Consider the following 14,027-nt stretch of genomic DNA (forward strand, 5'->3'; position numbering starts at 1 on the left):
CACTGAGCTATATCCCTGCCCCCATTGGTATGTATTGAGTTTTGTATTTCTTCAAACTTCTGTATCCTCCTGTGTACTCCTGTTTTGTATACTTCAAACTCCTGTTTTTAGTTTGTAGATTTAAGTGAGTCTAAAGCTTGGGTGTAATGGTGTATGCCTATCTAGGCTGAGGCAGGAGGATTGAAAATTTGAGGCCAGTGTTGGCAATTTAAGCCCCACACCCCATAAAAAGCCCAGGGATAGAGGGCCCTCGACTCCATCCCCAGTACTGCAAGAAGCAAAGTTACCTGCACATGTAAATATGTGCTAATAGGAATGACTTTTCTACCTAAAAGTTAACTAACACTGTATGCCTGGTTAAATTTCTAGAAGTCACTCCTTTACAAAAGCACAGAAATACACAGGTGCAAGGAAGGTATGCACACAAGTATAGTTTTACTGGTACAGTAAACAATTTGGAAATAATCTAATCTGCTTAGAATTACGGAAATGTATTGAGTGTAGTGGCTTATAGGTAATGATAAACTTATTGGTTAAGTGAACAGTTCGAAAGTAACCTAAGAGTGCACCATTAGTGAGGAATGTTAAATAAATCTTACACTCTGTAGGAGTCCAAAGGGAATAAGATGTGATGCCTCGTGTGAGCGTTGACAGTACAGTGATTTATGTCTGCAGTGATTCATGTTTTTCAACATAGACTCAAAGCATGTCCAGTTAACTGTTCTAGTTCCTGTCCCTAGTGGCTTTCATGGTCTTTAGGCCGATAGTTGAAGACTTTCCGTCTGTTGTTGGGAGTGTTTATTTATTTGCGGGGGTATTTGGAGCCTGCTATGCTCCCATGATAGTTTTACTCGGTGGTAATTGCCAGTCATGACTCTACCCTTAAACTCTTTCTGGAGTTAAGCATTGTAGTAGCTGGGAAATTAAACAGATTGCGTATTCTGGTAAACTCAATAATTCTCTTTCTAATATACCAGGTACAAGGAATATCGAAGAAGGACTTAGTGCTTCAGTTTATTGGGGAGGCTGTCACCAAGTGACCAAATGATTTTTATGGAATGGGACAAGTGGGAAGCAGGGCAGCCGAGATGTCAGGGGTTGGGGCTGTGGAGTTGGTTTCCCAAGCCAGCCTGCGCGTCCTTGCTAAAACCAAGAAGTGTCATGGAGTCTGGGAGTGGACAAGGACTCCTAGGATGAGGCTACTTGTTTGCAGCTCCCTGTGGAAGGAACCCTGTGACTGAGGTCAGCACGAGGACTATCAGGCACTGAGCTGAGGGCAGGAGGGCACAAGTACTGATGCTTAGCATAAGCAGTGGGTGCAGAGGTTGAGGGGTGTGCAGTAGCAGGGCTTGCTCTGTTCAGCTAGTGGCTCCTGGTGGCTGGAGCATCGAACACCAAGCACCCAGTACTGCGTGAAGGAGAGGGGATGGGTGTTGAGTGTGCGGCTTTGCAGGGCTGGCTGAAGCTGGGGTGTGAGCTGGCAGGCCTTGAACTTCTTCATCTGGAAAGCCCTATAGCACTCTGCTGCCTTCGCTATGTAAATACAGCTTCCAGCCTCTTCCCCTCACAGCCCTTTGGGGAGGCTGCCCTTCGTGAGTCCCTTACTTTATAAGGGAATCCTGGAGCTGCTCTGTACCTTTTTGTGAGCAGATGGCAGAGGCAAACTGACGAATTCCGGCGAGTGATGTGGACTTTGTGGTATTGCCTCATGAATAGTTGGGCAGTCTTGATGTCTGATATCAGCTTGCATGTGAGATTCTCAAGTCTGCCTTTCTGAAAGACATTTACAGAGTGTGGCTCTCATAGCTGTCATTTGTTCCTCTTGTGAGACTATAGGTAGACAGTGGGAAGGTGGCACAGGTTAGAGATGGCCCAGGCCTGAGAGATGGTGAACCAGGGTGAAGCCGTGGGTGGCGGAGCCTGTGCTGTTAGCCTGTGCCCTCCAGCCCTCCTCTCCCGTCTCTGGTGACTGCCTTCTGATGGCTCATTGTACTTCAAAGGGCTAAGGAGGCCTTTGAGAGTGGTGTGCTGTTGCTTAACAGGTATGTATGCCTTTTGGAGACATTGTATAATGGAGGTTACACTGATGTTCTGAGTCTGTAAGGTTTTGATCCCCTGTGGTAAAGTTGTATATGGGCTTTATAGGCAGACTGGATTGGAATTGCTTCTTTCCCCCAACCCTCACATTGACAAGCTTTGTCATTGGCCAAGTGGTGGATTGACAACTGGTGGTCACCTTGTAACACTGAACTGAACCAGCTGAACTGAATTATTGTGGTTCTGGTTGTGGGAGGCCCACCTGAGGACTGTTGCTTGCTGCAGAAGAGGCAGAACTGGAGAGGAAGAAGTTTAGAGGTTGTAGGAAGCTGTAGGAGCTGGGAGGAAGCTATAGGGAGCTGTTGGTTCTCCTGGAGGAGCTTGTCATGGTGGCTTTCCTGATGAACTCAGCTGTTCTCATCATCAAAGGAGCTCAGGACCTTGTTGTTGCCGACAGTCGCTACCATTCATTTTGGGGGTGCTGTGGTCCATACTTTGAACATCGCTTCCTGGCTCTGGAGGGGAAGAAGGTGCACTGCTTGGGCTCCTGGAGAAGCTTGTCCCATTGGCTTTCCTGATGGGAACTTAGCTTTCCTCATCATCGGAGGAGCTCAGGATCTCACTGTTGCTGAGGATGGCGGCGGTACTTCTTGGGAGAGCTCTGGTTCTTACTTTGAGCATCCCTTCCTGGCTCCAGTGCAGATCCCTCAGCCTGCAGGCACAGATCTTCATTCTGCTGGCACAGACTTTCTAGATTCCACCACTGACCTTTGGGCCTTCCCAGTGCAGATCCATGAAACAGACCTGCATGAGACATAGTCGTGGGCTCTTGGCCTCCAGTTGGACTCGTCGGGGGCATTGTTCTGGGCTCCAGGTCTTCAGCTGGACTCATGTAGGACATTGCTATGGAATCTAGGCCCTCAGCTGGATTCTTTGGTCTTTAGTGTGTGGACAGATTTCTTGCACTCCTTTTGTATGTGATCCTTTGGGTGACTATTATAAAATAATTCTATAAATTTTGTGTTCTGTATTGTTTCCCTTTGTAAACCCGTGACTGCAACACCATGTTACTTTTTCATCCTTAATAGGGGAATAATAATGCCTAACAGGATTTTTCTGGGGAATTTTCAAAATAATACACATAAAGTACTTAGTGTAATGCCTGATATTTAGGAGGTTGTTGGGCAATCTTACATGTTCTTTCCCATTTTTTTCTCAAGGAAGAGATACTCCCCCTTTTTAAATTGCTTCCCACATTGTAATGTACTTACTATAGATTACACAGGATTGTTTAAGTCAGTTCTCGTTTCCTGTGTTCTCTCAGTCTGTTCATTCTATGGATGTACTTGTTGAGTGATGTGATCTCATTGCTGTGTTGGAAGGAACATTGACGATATATGACACTTGCCTTTTATCTTTTCAGGCTTAGGCTTTACGCTGCACTGCTGGGCTCAAGGGCCTTTGTATAAGTTAATGTTACTGTAGGTTTTGGGTCATGTCCTGTGTTGTGTCTCCTATATACCCCCTCCCCCAGTGGTGTTCACTGAAAGGATATGAGTGAGTGTGCTCTATCCTCTTGTTTTAGCAGTTCAGGCTGGACTTGAACTCACTTTGCCTAGGCTAGCCTTGAACTTGCAGCAGTCCTGCTTCAACCTCCCAAGTGCTGGGATTGTAGGCGTGTGCTACTGTGCCTGGCCTATATCCTTCTCTTGTAGAGTCTATTGAGTTTAGATCTTTTCACTTTAAAGTATTTCTGCTCCTTCCAGTATGTCCCGCAATTGCTTTTGGCTCTTACAGGAGGGGTGCTTATGCCGTCTTTCTTGCACTTGGGGGTTGGTACTCTATCATATCTCTACCCTCTGTTTCTGTTGTGGCTTCAGCTATCATCCGCTTACCTACATTGGTCTTTCCTGAGTGATGTTGGAATGAGGAAGGAGAGAGGAGTGTGGAGCCAGCAGTAGCAATCTTTAGGCGGTCTCATTAGAATCAGTGCCTCTTATGCTGCGCACAAGGCTTCGAGTTAATGTGTATGTTTATAAATCTCCGCAGATGAGTCTTAATTAGCACTCTCTATTGAGAACCACTGATTGGATGCTTGCAGCCAGATTGCATTCTTCCTTTTTGGGTTACTTGCTTTTTTGTATGTGTGTGTCCTGAGGGGGAAGTGATACCTAACAGGTAAGACTAGTGGATTCAGATCATTTGTGTCAGCAGAGTTTGAGAGTTACATAAATACTTCTGAGCTTCAGTTTTACCTCCTCTGAATGAAGGGAATAATATCATTCATCTTCAGTCTTTGTGAAAGAACTAGTCCCTGTGAATCTGCTGGTATGTGGGATCATGGAAACACAGGAAGTACTAGCTATTGGGGATATGGACAGCAGTAGAAACTTCATTTGTAATATGAAAATATAAAGTGAATTTGAAGATTCTGGTCTTACATTGCTGTCTGTTGATATTTTGTCATGAGGGTTAAAAAGTTTTTTGTGTGGCAGTTCTTAAATGTTTTTAAAGTATCTGTGTTTGCCTCTTTCTCTTGTAAATCAAGTCATTCTGGCTCTGAAGAAGCATCCGGTTCAGACTCAGGCAGCCAGTCGGAAAGTGAGCAGGGAAGTGACCCGGGGAGTGGCCATGGCACTGAGTCAAATAGCACTTCTGAATCTTCAGAGAGTCAGTCTGAATCTGAGAGCGAATCTGCAGGCTCCAAATCCCAGCCAGTCCTTCCCGAAGCCAAAGAGAAGCCAGCATCTAAGAAGGAACGGATAGCTGATGTCAAGAAGGTAGCATCATCATCATCATCTTTTTTTTGAGACAGGGTCATGCTGTGTATGTAGTTCAGGCTAGCTTTGAACTTATTATGTAGCTCAGGCTTGGCCTCGAATGCAGCAGTCCTCCTGCCTCAGCCTTCTGAGTGCTGGGGTTATAGGCATGCCCCACTGTGCCTGGCCTTGTTTGTTGTTTTTTGAGACAGAGTCTCACAATGTACTTCAGGATGGCCTTGACCTCACTATGTAGCCCAGGCTGGCCTCCAGCTTTCGTCAGTCCTCCTGCCCTGATTGCTGGCATTACAGGCGTGCACCACCATATCTGGCATTTTTTTTTGGTACTGAGTATTGAACCTAGGCCTTTTACACTGAGCTACCTCCCCTATTTTTTTCTATTTTTTTATTGTGAGATGTAGTCACCCTAAGTCATTACGTTGACAACGCTGGGCTCATTTGTGATCCTCCTCGCCACCTCATCCAGCTGCCTTACGGAATTTAAAATTCACGAAATACTTTGTCTTTAGTGGAAGTAATTATTCTCTTTGGCATGTTACTCAGCTGTGAGTTTATATTTCAATGATGGGTAAGCAGTGTACCTTATAAAATAGATACTAAGTAATGAAAAGCATTTTAAACTTTTTGTGCCCTAGAATCATAGTCCTCTTCTTTTTGTTTTGTTTTTTTGAGACAGTGTCTCATGGAGTTCAGTCTGATTTTGAACCTACTATGTAGCCTAGGCTGTTCTTGAACTCATGGTGATCCTCCTGCCTCAGCCTCCCAAGTGCTGGGATTACAGGCTTGTGCTACCATCCTCGGCTATCTGTTTTTTGTGATGGTGCTGTGTTATCTCTTAAATGAAACTAGCACAACAGCCCTTTTGATGCTTTGTTACTTGAAAAAACTGTTCTAGTAATGAAAATAGTAAATGAGGATGAAGAAAAAAAGATTGATGTATGGTCTATTAATTTTGCAGATGTGGGAAGAATACCCTGATGTTTATGGAGTCAGGCGGTCAAACCGAAGCAGACAAGAACCATCACGATTTAATATTAAGGAAGAGGTAAGAGAAAAATGTTTTGAGGGATATACTTAAATTCTCTGTCTTGCCTCATCCTTTTTGACTCTGGTGTGTACCACTGTTAACAAAACTGAACTGCAGGCGTAAAAGTGACTAAAGTGAGCTTTCTGTGAACAGGCACACAGTAAGTCAAGAGTTTAATTAAAAGAACTTTATCAAAAAATGTCCTAGAATAGTTCAGTAGAGTATTACACAGAACTGGCCTTAAATTTTTGTTTTTAAATTTTTTATAGTGGAATTGACTACAGCAAGAAGTTGACTTTTTAAAAATCTAATTTCTAAGTTGAGATTTCTATGAAGTCAGTAACTTATTTGGTGAACAGTGGGAATAGTTTTGGACTTCTTCCTGAGAAAGGAAGGAGGAGAGAATACTTAATTTAGACAGTGTTATGTCTTCTTTAGTAAATTTTGTTTCCTGGATTGAGTGTGAGATACAAAATCAGTTTCCAGCACACTTGCTATCTGATTTAATTGTGGGATTGAATAGATTGGTGATTTCTTGTTTCTCTTTCTTCTTTTTTTTTTTTTTTCTTTTCTTTTTTTTTGTTTTTTTGAGATAGGGTCTCGCTATGTAGTTCAGGCTGGGCTTGAACTCACAGAGATCCTCCTGCCCCAGCCTCTCAAGTGCTGGGATTACAGATGTGCACCACCATGCCTGACAGATTGGTGCTTTTTAAAACTGGTATTATGTGTAGGGTTTGCTGGCTTATAGAATCAGACTTCCTTCACCTTTCTCAGATTGTGGGTTCTTGCCTGTGTATTAGGGTTATCAATTAGTCTGAGGAGATATTTGTGTCTTAGTGAAATGTCCCCTTTCTACCTTCTTAGAAGGACTTTGTGAATCTTAGCTATAAAATATTCTTCATATGAAGGTTAAATATTGATAGTTAAAAGTTAGTGAGTTGGGTGTGGATTTTTAGTACATAAAGTCTTTAAAAATTGAATTCCCCCCAGTAAATGGATTACATTTGTGTTATTTGATGTTGAGTGACCTCTAACATCAAGTGGCCTCTGGTTTGCCCTTGCTTTCCCTAAGTAGCTGTACTGAGCGAGACTGGTTATAGCCAGTTACATAGTTGTATAAAGCTTTTCCTCTTTAGTGTATATTACACGTTCTTAGGTGGGCATGAAACTAACAGCAGTGGTAGTTGCCACTTGGCTTAATTTTTGGGCGAAAGAGTGGTTCAGATTGCTGTGACTGAACTGTTGTGGCCTAGTACGATTAGCAGAGCACTTTGGCTTTTGACTGAGCTGTGCTTGAACTTGGCTAATGAATGTCATGAGTAGTCGGTGCCTGTCAGGCACACTAATAATGCAGCATTTTTATTTTGTAGTCTGTATGTGCAGTGTTCAGTATGGTCACTGGCAGTCACAGGTAGCCTTTAAAGTTGACAGAAATGAAAATGAGGTAAAATTTAAGTTCCATCCCTTCCTCACATTGTGCTGGTGACTACAGTATTGGACGTTGCAGATGCAGAGTGTGTACGTCACTGTAGAACGTCTTTCTGGATAGTACTGTTCTGGAAGTTGAGCTGAGATGAATACTACCTGGCTTGAGCAATAACTCAGTGATTAAAAGAACACATTAGCCTTTTCTTTTTTGCCTTTCTGGGGATGGAGCCAGGGCCTTGCTCATGCTGGGCAAGTGCTCCCGCTCTAGGCTGCACCCCAGCCTGAGAGACACTGATTTTCAAAGCAAAAAGAGTGACCTCTACTGAGCAGATGCTCAGTTGCTTTCTGTCTGAAATCTCTATTGAAATGTTGCTGTATTGAATATTAACCAGGAGATGGCGTTGTCCCAAGGAACTGTGAATTAAAGTCTGTAACCGTTTTTCCCCTCACACACTGAAGGCCAGTAGCGGGTCTGAGAGTGGGAGCCCAAAACGAAGAGGCCAGAGGCAGCTGAAAAAACAGTAAGTCTTTCATGGGGGAAATGATGGAATCTGGTAGTGTCTTGAGCATGCTAGCATTTCTGGGCCAGGCTTGATCATGGCCTTCGGTGCGTGCCGGGTCCCGAGATGGCTTCTGTGTGCGGTGAACTTGGGTGACTGCGTTTGCTGCTGTAGCAGCGGCAGCCTGGCCGGCTCCTCGGTGTCAGGGGGCGCCTACGCGCTGGCCAGTCTCCAGCTTCCCCTTCAAGTTCCCACATTAGTGTAGTTAGTTTTTTCTTAAAATGTGAATAAATACCAAATACACATGTACTTGGTATTGTAGTTAAATAACGAATAAGTTTAAATTTGGCATTTTTCGTATTCATTGGTTTTTCTGTTGCCATGACCAAGTTATGTTGGCTGGGCGCCCATTTTGGTATGAAATTACATACTGTTGTCGGGCATAGTTGGGCACATACCTGTAAACCCTGCACTTAGAAGGCTGGGGCAGGAGGATTGCTGTGAGTTCGAGGCCAGCCTGGACTATGTAACTAGACTTCGTCTTGAAAAAAATAAACAAAGAAATTACATACTGTTGTTTCCATATAATATTAATACTGTAGTTCATAAGCCAGAAAATGAATTCTTGGCCTTAATGTGAAATTATATTGTAATATACATAGTGAGAAAAATTATTTTTAGTATCTTTCTTTGGAGAAGGTGCAGGGCTTTGTACTATAGGAATTTGATAGATCTTATTAGAAAAATTTAGATTCTCAAAACTTTGCACACCAATTCAAGGAGTCTCATGTTAAATAATTATCTTTGGTTTCCAAGGAGAGATCCCTCTACATAATCTCAGACTCTAAAATATCTCAGTTTGGGTTTTGAAAACCCATTTCCTTATCTAGAAAATGGAGTAATACTGATTCTGCCTATCCTACAATTACTAGAAACCCCGCTGAGGTTTTGTGACATTAAATGTCGATGGTGAAAGAACTTCCCAGGAAAGTCGAGTATTTAATATTGTTCTGCTGTGGTACATCTGGTTTTAAAGCGTTTGTTCTGCCTAAGTCCCACGATCAGGGCGGATACTCTTCCCCACTTGGTGCTCGTCTCGTGGCCTTTGGGGGACCTTTCTGAGGGGTTCACGGGCACAGTATCTGCTGAGCTAGCTCGGTAGACAGAGGGTGGGGCGGTAACACTCGAGTCTTGGCATGGCCCTGGCGCTCTGATCTGAACAGCTGTGTCACGGCCTCGTGTGTGAGCAGGTGGCGCTCAGAATGGAGAGACTCGGAGGAAGAAGCATTTTCACAGGTTAGTACAAGGAGAGGCCTTTTTGAGCCCTGCAGGTTTGGATTCATAGATTGTTTAAAATAAGAGAATTAAAAATATAAAAGAATTTTTAGAAGGGAACTAACTGCTTCTTATACTCTAAGCGTATTTCTATTGCTTTTTTTTGGTGGGGGTGGTGCTGGTGACTGAACCCACAGTCGGGAGCTAGCTCGGTGGATACTGTGCCCTTGAACTACTCTTCCCGCTCAATTTACAGTTAGTTTCAGACTTTTGAAAAGGTGTAAGACTAAAAGTGTGCTACAGAGATACCTTGTGCACTATGCTTATACTTAACAGTGTTTACCTTTTTTGCCCCATTCGCTTTTTTTAAAATACACTTTTCTACCTGCTTCATTGTTGTAGACTCCGCCCTTCCCTTTCTCTCCCCCTGCATTTGCACATACATCTGAACCATTTGAGACTCAAGTTCCTTTCTAATTCCTATATAAGGTGTATATTTCTTGGGAATAAGGGTAGTTTCTGTGTTCTTGAAATGTTTTTATTTCGTATTCCAGCTTTTGTTAGTTGACCCATGTGTCTACCACTATTACAGGAGTCAGTCTAGGGTCAGATGCTGCACTTAATTTTCTTCCCTCTCTCTTGAAATGCTAGGGCCTTCCCACTGAGCTACACCCCACCCCTTTATTTTTTGTTTTGAGACAGGGTCTTAATAAGTCTGAATTGCCTAGACTAGTCTTGAACTTGCAATCTTCCTGCTTCAGCTTCCCTGAATATTGGGATTATGGGTGTGTACCACAGTACCTAGCTTCAAGTTCCTTTTATCTGGAAAAATTTCACAGCCTTTGCCTTTGTGATATTCCTGTTTTTGAAGAATGTAGTCTTAAAACGGAGTGTGTTTTTTAGAAAATTACAAAGAGGCTTTGTAGAGACATACAGTATATTAATACTTTTTTTTAAACTTAGACATTACATAGCATAGTGGGCCTACATGATATTCAAAACATTTTCTAAAGTTAGTTAAGCAGCAATCAAAACTGACAGACTGGATTGAGAATATGTATCTCTAGCTGCTTCAGTTCTGGTCCGTACACTAAGTGTGGCCATGAGTTTCCCTCTCCTCCCTCTCTGCAGTCTTTGCACCCTTGCCAGCTCCAGCGGGAAGACTGTAACCCCGAAGTCGCATAGACAAACAAGGCTGAATTTATTGGACCCACTCATGCTGTTTTAATGACTGAACGATCTTTTTTGTGCAGTATCTGTTAGTGTTATCCAAATTGGGGCAGTGTTGTATGGAATTTCTGCAGACCGTGGTCCTGATAGTGCTGAAAAACACTGCAAGGGTTCAGAACAGTTTTCCCAAAGAGGATGTTAAATATTTCAGTCATAATAATGCAGAATTGTTCTCTGCGGTCATAGTTATTTATTCCCTTCCAGTGTTTTGAATTGGGAATCTGTCATAAACCTGTAGCACAGTGGAAGAGAATCCCTGTTAGTCCCACAGTGGAATCATTCATGAAAGGTGCTCTTGAAAGTTGAATAAGTTTAAACAGCTACTTCCCTCCTTTCCCGACCTGACCTGCCTTCTAACACGGGCGAGAAAGGAAGTCTCCTCTGTAGGTTCTTAGAGACATTTCGTAGTGAGCCTTTGCAGCTCTAGGCCAAAATTCAGGCTCATTGTATTTGAAAGTGGCCTTTGCACATTACCCGCTTCATAGTTGCTTAGATTTGATTTGCCCCTCCCAAGATTTGTGTTTTTTTTTCTTTTGCCTTTTTGAGACAGGGACTTGCTGTGCAGTTCAGGCTGGCCTTGAGCTCACTTTGTAGCCCAGGCTGGTCTTGAACTCACAACGATCCTCCTGCCTCAGCCTCCCCAGTGCTGGGATTACAGGAGTGTGTCACCACGCCCAGCAAGATTTGTGTTTTGCCAACCATCTTCTCCCAAAAAGAGAATGTTCACTAGGTCCAATTAACTTGCATTTAGACTCCTTACTTGTTTATATTTCCTTAGGGCCTCCTCCCAAGCTAAATCTTAGGATTTTTCTCCTTAATTCTGAAATTCAGACTAAAATTCCATTGATTTCTTCTTATAATTAGGCATAAAATTCAGATTTATTGTGGTACATGAAAATAGTGTTTATTTACAATCATTTCTCTTAGACTTTTCTTTGGATTTTGTTTGTTTTTTGAGACAGTCTTGCCCTGTAGTTCAGACTAGTTTTGAGTTCACTATATAGCCCAGAATGGCCTCAGATTTGTGGCAGTTCTCTGTCCTCAGCCTTCCAAGTGCTGGGATTACAGGTGTGCACCACCTCACCCAGTTTAGACTCCTCTTTATAGCCAGAATTATAAATCATGACCTAATTGGTGCGGTGTGGGTTTACACATTGGTATTTTATAAGAAGCCAGCAATATAGGAAAGTGAACGTGTTTGAGAGTCTTGTGCATTATGGGGTCGGGAAGTAATCTTTTCATAAATGATAATCTTTCACCTCACCCTTTCTACAGGGTGATCTAATGTTGTTAATTCTTTTTTTCTTGTTAATGAAAATTAAAACAAAATAATACTGCTAGTTTCAAACACAAATAACATACACTCAGGCCTGTTAAACCTCCAGTTGTCTGTGTGCTTGTGGGATTGGCAGGACTGGAGGTTTGCTGTAGGATTGAACAACTTATTCTCACTAGCTAGCCTTCAGTTTCCTAATGGGAGGAGAGGTTAAGACCAGTTGATTTCTGAAGGTGTCTTCCACTTCTTCTGTTGGGCGATTCTAAGTTTTCCTGGTTGTCAATAACTTAGTAGTTTGAGTGGAGAGCTCTAGCATCAGTTCATATTTTTTCAGTGTTTGCTGCTATTTTAATCTCCCATACTTGTAGAAGTAGACCTTACTGGTGGCTCTGGTTTCAATTCTTAATTACTGGAGGATATATGTAAATTAGAACTACTATTTGACTATGGGTCTTTCTCACATGATCTGTGTTCTTTTTGAGTCTTAATGTGATGGCAGTTTTAAAAGTTAAAAATCAAGTAGTCTGACACCATATTAGGACAGAATGAGATCATGCTGCCCACCACATAGCTCATCTGTTAGACTCACTCATCCTTGACTGACTACACCAGAGATAACCTGACCCAGCTCAGCTTGACCACACCCAGCTGCGTAGCCCATACTTTCTAGCCCCAAACATATCCTGTTTGCTAACTTGTTTCAAAGACTTTCTGTTCAACAATGAAGAATAACTGATGCTACCCAATAAAAATTCATACTTTTTTTTCTAAACAATACTTTTATGCTTTTGTATCTTCTGCTTGCACAACCTAAGCCCAAACCTGGCTCTGGGCTGATGTTTTGGGGGCAATTCCCCTTCACCATTGTAGTAAAGTTGCCTTCCAACTCCTTGGTGCAGAGCATTTTCCATTTGGTTTGGTACTTGGTTCCATAACATTAATTGTTTCTATTCTTGTAAGCTTTTTTCCTGTGAAATCACTTCTGGCTAGTGTGACAGTAAGCTCCATCTGAGGGGAAAACTTGGTCCAGTGGAGACTATAGACCCAAATGCCAAGTCTTGTAGTTGCTGGGAACATCTTCCATCCTGCAGAACACCTTCTGTTGGATTGTTTCATAGACATTTATTTTTTTAGGCTCCAGGGAAGCAGAATAAGATAGGTACCCAGAATGGTTAAATATAAGGTCTTTGTTTTAAAGAGACATTGATGGATATTAATTAATAACAGGTCTTACTGTCTTAGGAGTTTCCTTCCAAAAGTACTCTGCCGTCTGACTGACAATTTGATATGACTTATTTAATTAATATCTTTACTTAACAAAGGAACATTTCCTATTAAGCTCTGGTACAAAGGTGGACAAAAAAGACATGCAAGAAGTTATCTCCTATTAGAGAAATGGATATGAGTGTATGTAGTAAAAGTACCAATCCTAAGGTAGTTCAGGTGTAGATAGGCTAACTCATGCAGCTTTTAGAAAAAATCTTAAGGACTGTAGCTTAACCTCCTTTTTGGAACAAGCTTTCACTATTATTTTGACCTGTGCTCCTAAGAAAAACAGTGATTTGACTTTGCAGTTCTGTAACAGTTGCCTTTAACATGACCTTATTTCACAATGAGGTAGAAAAATCTGAAAGCCAGCTATCTGAACTCTCTGAAGTGGTAACAGTGAAAGTAACAAAGCAGATGAATGAGGTTCTAGAAAAAAAAAAATCACCAGAAATAATTTCTCAGATAACTACAGTGGTGGTGACTATAGTATACTACATGCTTAGTGACTCTAGAGTAGATACAGATCAAAACATGAGGAGCTTAGGAAAATGATGGAAACCATAAATGCCCAACATAGGAACTAAGTGGAATCCATGAAACAGATTCAGGAGATTAAACAGATTCAGGATTCCAGGAGATTAAAAATTCCATTGAAAGCCCATTTAGCAGAATGAGCCAATATGAAGACAAAATTTTGATATAGAAGACAGGATTAGGGTTAGTGATCATGAAAAGAAAGATTTCTTAAAAATAGTAAGAGGCCACAAGAAATCAATCTAGCAGCTGCTAAGTGATACAAAGGAAAATAACATAAGCATGATTTGGGTCAATCAGAAAGCAGTATATAGTTCAAATGATGTAAAAAGCCTGTTCACAGAAGTCATGAGAGAAACTGCCCAAGCAGGGAAAAAGAATTGTACATATGTACATACAGAAGCAGGTAAGTGAGACACATAGAACTCCAATTAGTCATGATTAAAAAAAATCCACATAGGAGGCATGTAATACTCAAGATTTCAGGAATTCAGTGTAAGAACAGAATATTAAAAGCTGTTAAAGAAAAGAAACAAATCATTTATAAAGAACTGCCCATCAGATTCACAGCAGACTTCTTAACACAAACCCTCAATTAAGGGAGAGCTTGGAGTAAAGTATTTTAAGCCCTAAAGGAAAACACACTTGAACTCAGATTGATGTACCCTGTA

At 41.9% G+C, this 14,027-nt stretch overlaps 1 protein-coding gene across 1 annotated transcript in view; it reads left to right on the forward strand.

The window, feature by feature from the left end:
- The window catches only part of Chd2 (chromodomain helicase DNA binding protein 2), a 124,752-nt gene that overhangs the window by 15,412 nt on the left and 95,313 nt on the right, over positions 1-14,027 (forward strand). The window contains exons 3-5 of the mRNA XM_005381599.2: positions 4,586-4,817; positions 5,776-5,862; positions 7,732-7,793. Of these exons, the coding sequence (XP_005381656.1) occupies positions 4,586-4,817; positions 5,776-5,862; positions 7,732-7,793 (381 nt within the window). The remainder of the gene's footprint in view (positions 1-4,585; positions 4,818-5,775; positions 5,863-7,731; positions 7,794-14,027) is intronic.

This window comes from Chinchilla lanigera, unplaced genomic scaffold, assembly GCF_000276665.1.
Source record: "Chinchilla lanigera isolate Chin_1 unplaced genomic scaffold, ChiLan1.0 scaffold00015, whole genome shotgun sequence".
Lineage (NCBI taxonomy): Eukaryota > Metazoa > Chordata > Mammalia > Rodentia > Chinchillidae > Chinchilla > Chinchilla lanigera.